At 35.0% G+C, this 17,426-nt stretch overlaps 1 protein-coding gene across 1 annotated transcript; it reads right to left on the bottom strand.

The window, feature by feature from the left end:
• Positions 1–4,522: 4,522 nt before the first annotated feature.
• LOC133882589 (transcription repressor OFP12-like) lies at positions 4,523–5,867 on the bottom strand. The gene is made up of 2 exons (XM_062321797.1): positions 5,142–5,867; positions 4,523–4,838 (listed from the first exon to the last, which is right to left on the bottom strand). Exons 1-2 carry the CDS (start codon positions 5,832–5,834, stop codon positions 4,803–4,805), a joined length of 729 nt encoding a protein of 242 aa, XP_062177781.1. The 5' UTR covers positions 5,835–5,867; the 3' UTR covers positions 4,523–4,802.
• Positions 5,868–17,426: the final 11,559 nt, after the last annotated feature.

A 17,426-nucleotide genomic window follows, 5' to 3' on the forward strand; every position in this document is an offset into this window, starting at 1 on the left:
AAAAATAAAAAAAAATATGATGAAGTTCTGTATACCAACTTGTCATGGATGAAAAATTCATCAAGAGTTTTGTTATATTTTGTGGAGGCCAAGAAGAAAAAGACTTCACATCAAATAAAAGAGTTTTCAAATTAGGAAAGCCTTAGAATTTTTTAGGATAAAATATTTCTAAGCATATCTATATAATTTTTAGCATAAAATTCACGTATTTCTCAAACTACCATCCAATTGATAAGGTCCTCCCAAGTTTTTAATTTTGACAATGTCTCTCCCAAATTATCAAAAATTGTCAATGTTCTCTCCAATGACGAAAATACCTTTAATAAAATGAAATAATAAATAAATATTAAAAAATAGATACATAAAAATTCAGGGTGGCCAAATTTAAAAAGAAAAAGAAAAATTACAAAATTTTGTTTTTTTTTTTTAATTTAAAAATAAATAATTTTTTTTAGTAAATAAATTAAAAATAATTCATAAAAAAAAAATATAGGCTTTTTTTTTTTAATTGAAAAAATTGTAAGGTCATTACTTATTCAAAAAATAAAAAAATAAAAAATTGTAAGGTCATTTTTTTCTTTTTGTTGGCTTTGGGGGACTTTGACAATGTTTTTGTAGTTTGGGAGAGACATTGTCCCAATTGAAAGCTTTGGGGGACATTGTCAATTAGATGGTAATTTGAAGGGATATGTATACTTTTCCCTATTTTTAACTAGTGTTGTTAGGGACCATCTTTTATCTTATTCTTTTCTTTTCTTTTTTCTTTTATCCTCTCAAGATTGATGTTACTTTTAATTAAAGTCACCATTAGATTTTAGATAAATTTATCGGATTTTGATCTAATTGTAATTTTAAAAGTCATATTTACGTCTTTAGGAAGATAAAAAGATAGTCATTATCATTACTCCAATATTTCTAACACTAATCATTTCTAACTATACAAAAATTGAGCAATAGGAATTTAGATTGAAAAATGATATTCATACATTCTCCGATTCAGATTTAAAAAATGAGACATATAAAAAAAATATATAAGAAATTTATTTATATCATTTTTAATTTATATTACTAGAACCTCAAATTAACCCGGTGGACCAAAGCTTATACCCGGAAGGTGATAAGATTTGTCTAATCGATTTTCTTCTTCTCCCACTGCATCTCGAGTCTTGACTCTTGACTAACGTTGATTTAGTCGTGGGGCAAATAAAAAAGAAGTTGAAAAATGTAGCGTGCAATGTGCATTGTCTCTTTGCGTAAGAACAAGACATAGCGTAGAGTAAACAAAAACAAAAAAAGCCTTATTCAAAGGGAGAGACTGCCATTCTCGAGGAAAAATACACATGAAATTGGAGCAGCTGATAACAGTACAGAATCTAGACTAGCCCTTTTAATTTGCTACACATGCAGTACACTACTACTGCACAAGCAAACAAACTTTGACAGATAAGTTGCAGTATCTTCATGATCAAAGGGAACATCCCTATTCACTTCCAAAACCCTCTCTCTCTCTCTCTCTCTCTCTCTCTCTCTATATATATATATATATATAGAAATATGTTATTTCTATATCATTTGGGTGTAGACCAAGCAGGGCAGGCTCAATATATTTTGGGGTTTAAGGTAAGAATTTTAAACGAGACATTTTTTCGTGGGCCACATTCTCAGTGATGATTGTTTTTGTAGAGTTATGACTTATAATTCAACAAGTCTTTTTTCGTAGGTCTCACCCTCTTTATTGACTTTTTTATAGTCTAAATCCTTTTAGTTGAATCTCCTAATAAAAGAGAAACTGTATTTTTTTTTGTTGGTATTAATTGTTGTGTTCTTAGGCTTCTAACTATTTATTTTTCTATTGAAGTTAAAAAGTCTTCAAAGAAGAGAATCAAGAAATCATGCTTCTTTTTTTTTTTTTCTTTCTCTCTTTTTTTTTTTTTTTTTTTTTTTTTTTTTTTTTTTTTTCAAACAAATCTATCTTTAATTTAGGGCCTTATTCCATTAGGAAAAAATCGTTTCAGCTTATGATTAGGCTTTTTTTAAAAAACAAGCTTGTCTTTGGAGCTTTATTTCATTAGAAAAAATTCGTTTCAGATTATGATTAAACTTTTTTTATTTTTAAAACAAACTTGTCTTTAGGACCTTATTTCACTGAAAAAAAAAAAAAAAAAAAAAAAAAAACACTTTTTCAGATTAATTATGATTAGGCTTTTTTTTTTTTTATCAAACCTATTTTAGAGGCTTAAGCAACTGCCTAATTTTTCTTATAATGGAGCCGGCCCTGAGAGCAAGTGTATACCCGGTATGTTTTGACAACAACCTACATTGACCCCATACGAGTTTCATGTTGTCAAAATACATTGAGCGTACACCGAGTTAACGTACGAATAACATATCTTTTATATATATATATATATATAGATATATATATATATTGTACTGGATCTGGATGGAATATTGTTTTCAGTCAAAGAATTGGGTGCGTGGTGGTGCATATATGTCTGCAACACAGATTGCCATGTCCAACAAAATCAGCTTCGAGTTGATTGAGCATATAGCCATATATATATATAACCTGACAGTTCTTACAATATTTGGACATGTGTTCGCATATGCATTATTTTCAACTATTCGACTGTCATATCATGTACGTACGTACGTTCTACCCAAACGTTGTCAAATTAAATTACGGTGATCAAATTTCATAAAAAGTCAGTAATTTATCCCGACGGTACCGGTATCTTGTCTGTCAATTTAAGGTGCCCTTCAAATCCTAGTAACCAATTTTAATTATACATTAACTATCTATCTATCAGGTATTCATCAAAAATTTAAATAATTTTTAAAATTATCATTTAATTAATCACTCGTTCCGGTGATTATTTTAAAAACTATCTCATAAGTCTTTGTCGATCGATAAGATACATATTTACACTTTCTTTTGATAATTGATATATTATTGTTTCCACTGCATGCGCTGATCAATATTTAAATGATTTCCAGCAGCACTAAGTATCCAAAGTCGTGGTTGTCTCCATCTTCAACCGGCAAATGAAGAGCATAAGTCCTGCTTAAAATCTGGCCTTAAATCTTTGGATTGATACCTTAACATGTGATTGTAGGGTGTTAATTTTTTTTTTTTAATGATGGACGTAACTCCGATTAAATGCTGACACGTATTAAAAAGTTACAAAAGAATTACCGATCTAGCATTAGTTCCTTGAGTATTAATAGTAATTTTAAAGGTCAAATCACTTTTAAGGGGATAAAAATCTTAGGTATGGCATTAGGACTCTTAGTTACTCTCCTATTGTTTACCATATATTAATTATATATAGCCTCCATTGAAATAAAAAGGATCACCATTAGGCAAAAAATTTGGCCTACCTGCTTATATCCATATGTCCAACTCGTGCTTTTGGCCTCACATGAATCCGAATCTTCATGTCCTTTTTCTGTTCTACTATATAGGGTTTTTTTTATATATTTTCTTCCCATTTGTGAATTTTCTTTAATATATTGGATATATATGCCAATTATTAAGAAAAAAAAAACAAAAAACAAAAAACAAAGAAGCTAGAAGTTAATCAGATGGTCCCTTTTTGTCATCTGTAAGAACTTGGACAATGGATCCACTAGCTGATCATCCCACCGAATTCCAGAACTTGTTGCCCAAAATTAATTAAGTACACAATATAATAAAATAAAATAAAATAATGCAGACGCTTAAGGACAAATGGTCTGGTATTAACCTTACCTAAACCAACTAACTTGACAAATAATATAAAGTATAGTTGTCAATATATAATCTCTTTGGATCTTTGGATCCCCTTGTTTGTCTCCTTTTCCTCTCACATATACAAATAATTAAACATGCATACTCCTTTCTTAATATATAGTTATATACCACCCTCACCTTGTTTTCTGCCATGCAAATTTTGCGGTTTCCAATGCTTTTGCTCAGTATTTTCTATACTGATTGGATCATTGGAGCCTGCACCTGACTCCCCTCCAACTGTTGGACCTAGCTTGTAGTTTCAAAGCCGAAGACCCTAATATTTAATGGCCCAATTTGCATACCAAAATGAAATGGTTCTACTAGTTTAACACGTTTCACTTAATTAGTTGAGCACAATTAATTTCTTTAAAAGAAATGTTGTGTTTACTCTTAACCCATCATTTTATTGTCACGTTAGAGATTAAGCACTTAGTCGTACGTAAGATTTCTCATTTATTAAATATTATATATATATCCGGATCATATATTTCTTCACCTTTGAAGCCTAGCTAGTGAGCCCCAAATAGTCGAATAGTTTGATTCATGGAAGTCATTAAATACTTAAAATAGGATGAAACATGTGTTTTCCTATCCCATCCATCCCACTCTTTCACTACCTAGCTAATTAAGGTTAAAATCATCAAACAAATAATTATGCTACTACAATTCATTTGTTAAGGGCGAGCTAGCTATTTTATGGTCAAAATTAATGTACGTTATATATTATGTATAAATGATACAACGTGATAAATATATTATTACGTGCATGATTCAATATGCATTAATTACACGAAAATGGAGAGGATCCTTGTCCCTTCCAATATACCTTCTCATCACACAATCACATCCCATGCCTAGCCTATCAAGACGCAACTATATATGCACTAAGCTACCACTTACAAAAGTACCTCGTGATTATGTGTGCAAAAACAACCCAACATGCATGCATGTTGCCACCAAAATGTTACAGGACCACAACAAAAACGAGGACAATGAACAAACTTTGCTTTGTCACCACTTTACGTCTTTATCATCGTCCTTTTCTTTCTTTTGTCTGCTGAGCCACCTTTATTTTTTCCATTGAAAATCAGCCAAGGAACACCCAACAAGAAAAAAGAAAAGATTAACACATTAATTTTTACATAACAAACACAAAAACATATAAAATATAACGTGCATCGAGACATTAACAATATCCCACGCCTCCTTGCTTTTGTGATTATCAAATACATTTTCCCTTTTGTCTTCATTAGATCGATGAAACAACCCCTTTCACCAAAGACAAAGTAAATCCCATAAAAGAAGCAAAAACAACCGCCAACATAATCTTTCGATTAAAAAAAAAGAGATAAATTAATGCGTATTACACCTGCAACTGCCGTGAAATATACCGCTGCCGGCGGTTCTTGGGCTCCCGGCAGTGATCATTGGCGGCCGATGACGATGGGGACGCCGACAAAATGCAGATGACAAGGTCGGAGAAAGCGCGAATGATATACTTGTGGGTGTGTTTGGGATTTAAGGTTAGATAACATAAGAGAAGCTCATTCAGATACTCCCATTCACTTGTCACGTCCATTGGATTTCTTGCTTCAACCATTTCTTGCATTGAGCGCCGGAAATCAATGTAAGGATCCAGTGAGTACTTGGGCACTTTGACGCTTCCGGTGATGACTAATGTGTTGTCAGGATCTTCTTGCTTAGTGTCCGGGGACTCGAAAATGGAGTTGGAGCGGCCGGGGGAGGAGAAGAATAAGCGTTGGGAGGCGAAGATGGTTGCAAAGTCCAGCGGCGAGTCTGTGTCGTCGGAGTCATCGGAGGAGGCTGAGAAGAAGTCGACGGTGGAGAGAGTGAGGGATCTGGAGGCCGTGGGCGTGGAGTCTGATGAGGTGAGGTCGTAGAGGGAGTTGAAGTTTTTGATGATGGTTGAAGTGGTGGGGGAGGTGGGTGATGGACGGTTGTGATCATCTTGGTTTGGGGGTGGAGGAGGGGATTGGATGAGGGGTAGGCATTTGAGTTTGGAGAAGCAGAGGTGAAAGTTCTTCCAAAAGAGGTTTGACATTTTCGTCTTCACAGAGAGAGAGAGAGAGAGAGAGAGAGAGAGGAGGAAGATTATATATATATATATATATATATATATAGGGGATTGAGAAAAGAGCAAGGCATGAATAGCTAATCATTTTGTTCACTTGTTGTGGGTGTATAGAGAGAAAATGACATAATGTGTCAAGTACAAATTATGCTCACAAACAGTGAACTTAGACACTGAAAACCAAGAAAACAAAAAATAAACTGTGTACTTCTCAGTAACAGGAGGATGTCTTGCACCAGCAACCATGGGTCATGGGGTGGTCTCATCACTCAATGAGATTTATTGTAGAAATTTATTTTTCGTTAGACATTTGGAAACATACAACTATACAAGGCAGATAAATTGGTTGAAACTGAAAAAATTTGTTATGATAAAAAAATAATTAAAGGAGATAAAGGAAATGGAGACAAATTATTTACGAGTGGTTTGGTATTAGATACTTATGTCCATTATTAAGAAATAATTTAATAGAATTATATTTTTGCTCTCATTTCTTAAAATATAGGAGACGGTATGCAATCAGCATAATTTGATTAGAATCATATACTCTAGCATCCTTTTCAAACTCAATATGAAAGTTTGTGCAATTAAGGTTGAGTTTGAAAAGAAAAGGGATCGGTTTTTTTTTTTTTTTTTTAAAAGGAGATTTGGTGCAATAAGTATAAAAAACTGATTATAAGATCTACCACTGAAACCATTGGATGAAGTTGATAAGATCCTATGTAGTGAAAACTAAATGTGAACTCACATGAGCAATAATCATGTGCACCATTAAGAAAAACTCAGAGCTTGAGCTAGCTAGGGAGGAGATAGAGGTAGTCAACATCGATGGCCGGAGATAATTGTCGAAAAATAACTGGAGATGGTGGAGGCCGAAGATGATGATCAGAAAATTGTCAGAGTTTTTGGCGGCCAAAGATGATAGTGGCCAGCAGTGGTGGCCGGAGATGGGCTTTTAACAATTACAACATGTCGAAAATGGGTTACCAGGGGCCAAAGAATATGGTCAAATTAGACCAATAAATGAGCCAACATTCGGACAAAAATGGGCCAATAAACACAGCCGAAAGATAGGCTACTTGGGCCACCTTCTCTTTTCTTTTCTTTTCTTTCTTTTATATATATATATATATATATATATATATTGGTTTATTTTTATGAGCAATTTGATATGTCGTTTGAACCACCTAAACGACATGGACAGAATTGGATTTAGGTTACCAGCGTGTGGCATATATTGTTGGCATAAACTTTTGGTGGCGCATATGGGCACGTGAGACCTCTGATGGGGGTGATTTTTATGGCATTATGTAGATCGGTCAATAAGCTTTCAATTTATGTGGTCAGAAGCTTAATATAATTCTCGGGAGACAAGGATTCGACGCAAAAGGTTATTAAATAGAGCCGAGTTATCCCAAGAGGGAGGTGCCGACAAACAAAATGAAAAAAACAAGAATCCACATGGCCATTAGGGATAGAAGATTGACGTGAGCCGATAGCTCTGATACTATGAATAAATTCTTAATTTATAAAAAATAAATAAATAAATAAAAAAAGAGAAAGAAAATAGAGATAGCATTTACGGGTATGTGCTAGACACCTATGTCCAACTACTAGCTAGGGAATAGCCCAATAGGGCTATACTAACACTTTTGCTCTTATTACTTGATTGATTTACATTACAAATGACTCGTATTTATAGAAAAATTAAGGTAAGGTGAAGATAATACAAATATGATAAGTGGATATATTATCAAATTAGGTTTAATTGAAATCAAATCTTACTAAACGATAAGAGACGATATATAATTAGAATGATCGATTTGATTACAATCATATATTCTCACACAAGCCACTCTTCAACAATTTCAAGTCATCCTTTAAAATTTGCACCACATCTTCTTGTCTTACATACCTTTTCTTTAGTATTACTCTACATTTTTTGTTGGATCACCTATTATGAATTTCCCTACCATTTCTTTTCTCTTATCTCCTTTTGCCAATTAATGAGTAATGCTACGTACTATTATTTATCTTTTTTTTATTATTCAAATTTAATGGTGATTTTAAAAATTATATTAATTTTAAGGGAATAAAAAGATAATAAAATAGTAATATATATGAAGGTAGCATTACTCTTTGCCAATATGAGTCCATTGAAGAAACAAAAGTGAAAGAAAAAAGAAAAAAAAAAGAGGTTAATTACGGCATTTCAAGTTCAAAAGGAACCGCCGGACGGGAGATGCAATTGTTCAAATTGAGCTCCATTGCGAGCTTCGTACATGGTAAAAACTCTATAATTAGACTGGATAAACATATATTTTTCTTCTAATTAACCTTCATATAAGCTTGGTCCAAAATTTACCACTTTGATAAAATACAAATTAAGTCGCATCCCCCGGCCCATCCACGATGGAATGGCTTATTTTGTTGTACGTTCTAAGTTGAATTTAGAAAAAAATTTGTATTATGCAACAAGTTGATAAATCATCAATTACCTTAAAGCTTAAATTAATTAAAAAATATAATCTAATTATTTTAATTAATATTTTTATAAAAAATAACTAAGAAAATTATAGCAAATCAGGTCAATGAAACATATAAGCGACACTGTAAGCTGCAAGTATGTATCAGCAAAAACTAATTAGTCATCCTTAATATGAGTTTATTTATTAACTTTATTTTTAATTAGCCGTCCCTGATACATATGCACAGGGGCGGAGCTACCCCTGGCCCAGGCGGGGCCCCCCCAAGGCCAGGGGTCTCCCCCCAAAAATAAAAAAAAAATTCCTTAAAAATAAAAAAATTAATTAATTTTACCCCTAAATTTTGTTATTTTTATAGTTTTGACCCCTCTAAATTTTTTTTTTTTAATTTGACCCCCCAAATCTTGAATCCTAGCTCCGCCCAGCATATGCATATATTCTTATAACGACAACTCTAGTATCACCACTAAAAGTGTGGTCGCTAATGACCAATCTATATATATATATATGAGAGGCACACGTGCATATAGATTATAGGGTAAGGGTGAGGTGCGTGAGCCGTCAGATGTGCCTAATCTCTATCTCGGGTAAGGGTCTACGTACTACCAAGAAAGATTATTCTTAGAAAAATGAATGAACTCCAACAACTATTTTTTTTTTCTTAGTCGATCATTAAATCTGTTTTCTACGTAAGATTTCACATATTTAATAATTGATTTTAAAATAAATAATTCGAATTCTACGAAATTTGTAAACGGATTATGTCTTATATGCCGATCGCCTCGCCACCCATCTCATCACTGACTCGCAAGTTCATAGGCCCAACTGCAGACAACTAAAACTTCGCACATGTTGTACTGTTATAAAGATATTTAAGAAAAGACCAACATCATGTCTTCACAGTGTCTGTATATTCGTGTCACTGCATGTCAGGCTATGCAGCTTTCATTGGGAACCCCAACTGCTTGCTTTTGGCACTGTGATTGTCCTTCAGCAGATCGAAGTGCGCGCGCGCATGGCTCACGGGAATGTACGTATACATACGTACCTTCTCTTCCAATTAAAAGAAGCTAGCTCGTGATTTCCTTCATGCATGCTTGGCTCTGTGATCTTCCAATAATCATGCAAGCTAAGTCATGTAACCGCGGTGGAATCACTTCAGGTCCGGACCCACCCATGTTCTTCTTCTTACGTACCACCTATACTTGGACCTCATTGTTTTGTCTCTCTTGGACGCTGTCTGCCTGTGAATGTGGTCTATATGTTTTTTGTCACTATGGAAATAAAACTGAAACCCCCACAGGCTTGGATCGAACCATGCATGCACACCCAATAGATCGATCTTTAGAGGATGAAATATAATGGATAGTATTCAGAAAAACTATCATGCTAAAACCAACTAGTTCGGCTGCTAATTAATTAGCATGCATATATGCTTTGTTATAAAGGGATTTGGGAGTACAAACATGAAAATTTGTCGGGAACATTGACATCCTTTTTCGCACCGGTCCTAGCTTCCTTTCTCTGGAGAAGTGCCTGCATGTTTAAGGCCGATTGCAGCTCCAGCCCACTTGGAAAACCCACCTGATCAACCCATTGTAGGCCCACCATTTTCTCACAACGTCCTCCCTCTTTTTTCGTTTCGTTTTATTACCTTTAAAAAATTAAACTATTTCTAATGAAAATATAATTTTTAAAAACAAAAAATTACCATTTTACGGACTGGAATCGCGATTTTAAACCAAATTAAAAAAAAAAAAAAAAAAAACAAATGTATCATTTAAAAGTTGATTTTTAAAAAATTAAAAAAAAAAATTGAATAACAAAATCTATATTTTCAAATCGTGTGCGCACAAATTTAAAGACTTAAAATTACCACGTGATTTTTTCCAAGTTAATTAAATGATATTTTAAGAAACTCATTAATTTGGAAGGATAAAAGACTAAAAGAGGGTACCTAATTACAACTCTCTTTTTATTACTGGGTGCAGTGGTGCACCAAGCTAGTTACATGTATACGTACAAAATTATACAAAGCTAGCGCTATTTCATGGACGACTTGGACAACCTTCAAGCATTTGCGTTCTCGTTTAGCCTAGCAGCTGCGGTAATTGACTCTGCCACTCCAGCCGCACGATTCGCCAGATTCGGGTACGTTGTTTCTCAGCTCGGCTGTCGCCACTCCTTCAGCATCCTGCCTAGTCGCCACCTTGTCAGCCGGCAACTTCGCCGTCGCACCCTGCAAAGTATTGAAAAAATAACACCTCAATCAGCTTCTCAAATCCCACCAATAAACAATGAGAAATTCAATTCTGTTACACCAAACAAATTAACACGCATGCAGCTGATCATTGTTTATTAGTTTTTAATTACCACTAGCTAAAACATCACTCAGCTTGATCTTATAATCTTCGTCCCGTTCCACACGGGCATTGTAACTTTGGAAAGGAATTGACAGGTGGCTTGGGAGAGCTAGACGTGGCAGGTGAAGAAATCGGACAGAGTTTTGAGTACTAGTAGTACAGGTGGCAGCTTGTTAGCTTCGGTGAGACTTCAAGTTACACGTGACATTGTCGTGTTAAAATTTTGGGTTAAATACTTCATTAGTACTTGAGTTTTCATGATTAGTTATTTTAAATTTAGTATCTTTATTAGATTTTTCGTCCAAATTTTAATAGCTCGCCACGTGTCAACCGCTGAGGTTAACACATGACACTATATATAAAAAAATAATAATAATAAAAATCTTTAAAAATTTAAAAAATTGAAAAAAAAAAATGAAAAAAAAAGAGGGGTCTTAGCCACCCCATTGGCCAAATTGGGGGTGGCCGAACCACCCCATGGGCAAACCCTCAAATTTTTTTGATGGGTTTTGGCTCTTGGGGTGGCTGAACCACCCCCAATAGCCAAAACCCAACAATTTTTTATTTTTTTGCCCCATGGGGTGGCCAAGGAGGATGGCTAAGCCACCCATCTTCTTCTTCTTCTTCTTCTTCTTCTTTTTTTTTTTTTTTTTTTTTTTCAATTTTATTATTTTTAATTAATTTTTAAATTTTTTTATTTTTTTTTATATAGTGCCAGTGGTTGACAAGTGGCGGGCCGTTAAAATTTGGACGGAAAATCTAACAGAAATACCAACTGGATTTTTACCCTAAAATTATTTACAAGGTGGTCATAGATTATAATTGATAAAAATAATAATGCAAAAATTTTAATTTTTTCTATTTTTAAAAAAATATTTCATCAATTATAGATTATCATATCAGTTTGTATATGATTTTGTAGTAAAAGTTATTAGTACTTTGGACTAAAAAAAAAGTTGTTAGTACTCCAAACAAAAATGACAAAAAATGCTTGAGATACTACAATTTTTACTATAATTTACTTACAAACCAATGCATAAGAAAATCATGCATAATATTTGAATATTATTTATTGAATAAGACCGGCCCAATAATGAAAATAATCATATAAAATATTTGAAAATTATTTTTAGAATAATATATTTTACTTTCTGAACAATAATTTTTCTCTGTCTCTAAGTTTATATAGAGTTATGTTTTGTATTTTTATTTATTTCTTTTTCTCCAAGTATTTTGCTTGGAAAATATTCAAATTTTGTCTATATAAAGGCATGTCTATATTATTTTGGTATCAAGTTTAAAGTATCAATTAAATTTAAGTCTTTCAGAATTTTTTTTTTTATTTGCTTATTTGGGACAATTAGAGTCTTTAATTTCTCTTCCCTATTTGTTATTTTTTATCTTCCTAAATTTTCTTTTCAATCTTCAATTCTTAATTTCTGCTCCTATATGAAACAACCTTAATTAATTTTGTCCCATGTCACAAACTTCACACGACATTTTATATATAATTGGTGAAATTATTAAACTCTTATACTCATGTGCAGGAGCGGACCCAATTAAGTATAATTGCCTCGAGGAAAATTCCCTTAAAATCTATATTTTTTTAGAATTTAATATTATTTTTTTATACACTAATTGGAATGTGTTTTTGCGAGTATGTCTTCTATGGTTCGAGGAACAAAGAATTGATAGTTGCCTTCAAATAAAGCCCCAAGCACTTACTAGGGGTGTAAATCCGGACCGGATATAACCGGATCCGGACATTAACCGGTTCAGGGAAACCGGAAAACCAGGAAATCCGGTTGGAATCCGGGTACCCGGAGCCGGAGCCGGGTATTTATTTCAAAAAATTCCGGTTATACCCAGGTACCCGGCTCCGGGTAGGTTAATTAATTAAAAAAAAAAATTACCCCCTGCCCTTTTATCCTAAAACTACATGCATAGGAAGAGGGGGAGGACTGGAGGAGCATTTCGTCATTCCCCTGTTGACTGTTGCCCTAGGCTATCATCAAATCAAAACCCTTCAATTGCTCACTGCCGCCTCTCCATTTCACTTCACCTTCAGACAGAAATTTCAAATCATCTCATCTCATCTCTTTCTCCATTTCATTCTCCATCACGACATCACTGATTCACGGCATCACTGATTCTGAATCAGTGAATCACCGCATCACGTTGTTCAGCCGCAGAGCCGCTCGCCACTCCTCGCCGACCGTCGCCAACTCCTCGCCGACTCGCCGCCTACCAGGTAACCAGACGTCTTTGCTTAGTTTCTTTTGTGCATTGATATGGTTGATAGATGGGGCCAAAGCATGGTCGTTGGTTGAGTACTGAGTGGTGCTATTTGTACATTAAATGGGTGGTGTACGCTGTACGCTGTACACTATACACTACACTCTGTTTACACCCAATGCATATATATGATGGGGTTCTATACTGTCAAAATACACCGAGTGTATACGTATATATACTCCGTTAATGTACAAATAGTATTACTATTTAATTGCTGCCCCGCCCGTGAGATTCAGAGAAAACAGAGCATAAACACAACAAAAAAAAATAACCAGACTCTGCAAATCATTGGAGTCAAGAAGCATAAAAAACAGTGTATAGAAAACAAAAATAGAAACAGAACATCCACACAATCATGGAGAATGGTCCTTAGACCAAATAGTATCTCCTTTAGCATAACTTGTCAGGAAAATTATGAATAAAAAGGACGTAGAAACTGTAGAACCTGAGAGTGCAGAATCTGGTTTTGTTTCTGAGCTGAAATGGATAGGTGACTGCAATAAACTACAATTTCATAGCAACAACTACAATTTCATGCTAGTGCTCACATAATCCATGTCACTACTCAATAGCAAAAAAGATTGTGTACAATGAATGAGACATACTTTGATAATATTGGTGCTAAAATGAAATAGGTGTTTTTCATATTATCGATGAATATGACTGCAATAAACTTTGTATTATTATGTTGTTAATGTTGTTTTATATTATTATGGATCTTCATTGGATGGTCAGTACTATTAAGTGTAATATTGTTTTTATGCTCCAACTAGGCCTATTATGGAAAATGTCAATGACAATGAGTCACATGACAAGCCTCCAACTACACATGATGAAACCCCTTCGCCTTCCTTGCAAACTGAATTGGACCCCTCCAAAAACAAATCACAAGCTATGAATCGGTCAAAAGTATGGTTGCACTTTACAAAAGTGACACCAATTGACAAGGAAAAGCCTAAGGCAGCATGCAATCATTGCCATAAGATATTAGGGTGTCACTGGAGACATGGCACTACTGCTTTGAAGAACCACCTTACCTATAACTGTCCAACCTCTCCACTTAGAGATTTGGAAAAATCCAGTGTACCCAAAGGTCAAACTCTCTTGCAACAGTCATTTAAAAAAATGTCAGAGAGCGGTAGTTGCCATACCACTACCACCCAACTAGGATTTGTGAAGTACGATCCGATTAAAATAAGGAAGTTGGTTGTTCAATATTTCATCATGGAGGAATTACCTTTTAGGCATGTGGAGAGTTATGGGTTTAGAGAATTGATAAATGGAATTGAACCAAGGTTCAATTTACCATGTCGCATTACTCTACAAAAAGATTGCATGAAACTTTATAAGGAAGAAAAACTTAAATTGAAGGCTTCTTTGAGGGGTAAAAGAATTTGCATCACTACTGATACATGGACATCTCTTCAAAATTTGAACTACATGGTTGTCACCGCTAGCTACATAGATTCTAGTTGGAGAATGCATAAAAAAATAATCAAGTTTAACTTGATTTCAAGTCATAGGGGTGAAAATATTGGAAGAATGTTGGAAAATACATTGATAGAATGGGAGATTGAATCCGTGTTCACTGTTACAGCTGATAATGCGACAGTCAATGATGTGGCGATTGATTATATGAAAAGGAAGTTGAAGGACAAGAAAGGTTCTATTTTGGGAGGTGAATTCATTCACATGAGGTGTGCCGCTCATATATTAAATCTTATTGTAAATGAAGGCTTGAAAGGATTGGGTGATTGTGTTTCTAATATTAGGAACGCAGTGAAATTTGTGAGGTCTTCACCACAGAGAATGGCAAGGTTTAAAGAATGCATAAAGTGTGAAAAAACTCAAAGTACGAAGACAGTGTGTCTAGATGTTCAAACAAGATGGAATTCTACGTACTTAATGTTGAGTGCGGCTGCGAAGTACGAAAAAGCTTTTACTCGACTTGGGGAGGAAGATGGTAATCCTTTTGTTGTTCCTAGCTATGATGAGTGGAAAAATGCTAGGGAATTTGTGAAGTTTTTGAAACCTTTTTATGAAGCCACATTGAAGTTTTCTAGTTCAACTCATGTCACCTCCAACTCATATTTCATTCAACTTTGTATTATTATAAAGACATTGGCCGATGGGTGTATGAATTGTAATCCTATCATTAGTGTAGTGAGTTGGGATATGAAAAAAAAATATGAAAAGTATTGGGGGACTATGGAAAGGATTAACTTATTGTTAAATATTGCTCATATTCTTGACCCGCGTACCAAGTTGAAGGCGTTAAAATATTATTTGGAAAAATGTAGTGGCTCTGATTGGGCGAAACAAATCGAGACAAATGTGAAAGACCTCTTGAACCGCTTGTGGGAGCAATATGATAAGTTATATGGGAGGCATTTGTCTAACCTTGATGCGGGTGTGGAAAGTTCAAGTGTTGCTTCTATAGATGTTAGTGTTGTTGATGATGATGATGATGATGCACTTACAGACACTACAAAAAAAAGGCAAATTCTGGACGGTTTTTTTCTGGACGGTTTTTAAAACCGTCTAGAATTAAATTTTTACAGACGGTTTTTTGAAAACCGTCCGTAAAAAAATAAATTACGACGGTTTTAAAAAAACCGTCTGTAAATTTACAGACAGTTTTGAAAAACCGTCTGAAAATGTAAATTTTTAGACGGTTTTAATAAAACCGTCAGTAAAATTACAGACGGTTTTACTTAAAACCGTCTACAAATTATTTTGCAGTCGGTTTAATTGAAACCGTCTGCAAAATGCAGACGATTTGAATTAAACCGACTGCATTTTTACAGACTGCAATTTTATTTTTAAAAATATGGAGTCCATGTCATCGATCCGCACCTCAAATAAACCCCACATCTCGACCGTCTCTTTCATTTATCAACGACCCACAGTGTTTTTAAATCCCTCTTGGCCAAGATTTTCCCCAAGATCAGGCAGGGCGCGACTGAAGATTGGCGAGACGGGCGACGGTATCATTCTTCTTCTTCTCTCTCCGGCCGGCAACTGGAGACGGGCGACGGGATCTGGACTGAACGGCGGGATCTGGATGACAGGAACGGAATGGCGGGAGAGAGTGTCGGATCTATCAAACCCATGCCGGTGTGCGTGGGTTTCCGACGGATCTGGCGATGTTGTCGAGGTTTCCGGGCTGATTCGGCCGAAACCGGCTCTGGGTCGTTGTGGGTTGGAGTTGATGGGTTGGTGATTGGGGTGGGTTTCGGTGATTGTTATGGGTTGAAGCTGACGGGTTTGCTTCTTTTTTTTTTTTTGATTGTTTGAGGTATATATTTTTTGGTTGATTTGTGAAAGGGGGTTGGTTGGCTGTGGCTGTGGAAGAGAAACAGAGGATGGGTTGAAGCTGTCGGGTTTGCTTTTTTTTTGATTGTTTGAGGTTGATTTGTGGTTGTACAGAAATATTTTTTGGTTGATATGTGGTTGGTTGTGGCTGTGGAAGAGAAACAGAGGAAGACGTCGATTAGCTAGCTTGTAGCAGATTTGGTGCGGCTGAACGGCTCGATGGTGGTGACCGGAGCTGATCGATTTTCGGTGTATATTCCTGGACTCCGGTGGAGAACGAGAAGGAGCACCGCTGGACAAAAATAATAATTAAAAAAAAAAAAAAAAAAAACAGGTTCCCGACGGTTTTGGGCAAAACCGTCCATAATTTTTCTGGACAGTTTGGCCCAAACTGTCTAGAAATGCTTCTGGACGGTTTGGGCCAAACCGTCCAGAAATTCATTTAGCGACACTATATCCTAGACGGTTTTAAACCGTCTAGAAAAAAAGTCTGGAATTGATTCCAGACGGTTTTTTTGCATTTCTGGACGGTTAGAATTTGCCTTTTTTTTTTTGTAGTGAGAGACGAAATATATGAAGTTTTTCATGAAACACCTTGAGGAAGAGAGCAACTCGGAGTGTATGTCGGAGGTGGATCGTTATTTTTTGGATGGGTGTGAAGCATCAACAAATGAATTTGACATCTTACTTTGGTGGAAGGTTAATGCACCTAAATATCCTATCCTCGCAGAGATAGCCTGTGATATATTGGCCATTCCTATTTCTACAGTTGCATCTGAGTCTGCATTCAGCAATGGAGGACGCATATTGGATCCCTTTAGGAGTTCTTTATCTCCATTGACAGTTGAGGCCTTGGTTTGCACACAAGATTGGTTAAAGAGCAATGAAGGCTTGGAGTATGAGAATTTTATTGAAATGTTTGATGAGCATGGTAAATGTTTATAAATTCATTTTAGTTTTCATTATTATTAATTCATTTTAGTTATTTATTCATTTAACTAATTCTCTTCTCTTCTTTTTTTTTTTTTTTTTTTTTTTTGTTTTCCTTCTATTGTAGTTGTAGATGATTGAGAGCAAAGCTACAAAAAGCCAGAAACCGGACC

Source organism: Alnus glutinosa, chromosome 1 (assembly GCF_958979055.1).
Source record: "Alnus glutinosa chromosome 1, dhAlnGlut1.1, whole genome shotgun sequence".
In the NCBI taxonomy this organism is placed as follows: domain Eukaryota; kingdom Viridiplantae; phylum Streptophyta; class Magnoliopsida; order Fagales; family Betulaceae; genus Alnus; species Alnus glutinosa.

Coding starts and splice junctions, on each gene's coding strand:
- LOC133882589 (XM_062321797.1), bottom strand. CDS start 5,834: ATGTCAAACCTCTTTTGGAAGAACTTTCACCTCTGCTTCTCCAAACTC. Junction 4,839..5,141: donor ATATTTCACGGCAGTTGCAG/GTGTAATACGCA, acceptor GAAAAAATAAAG/GTGGCTCAGCAGACAAAAGA.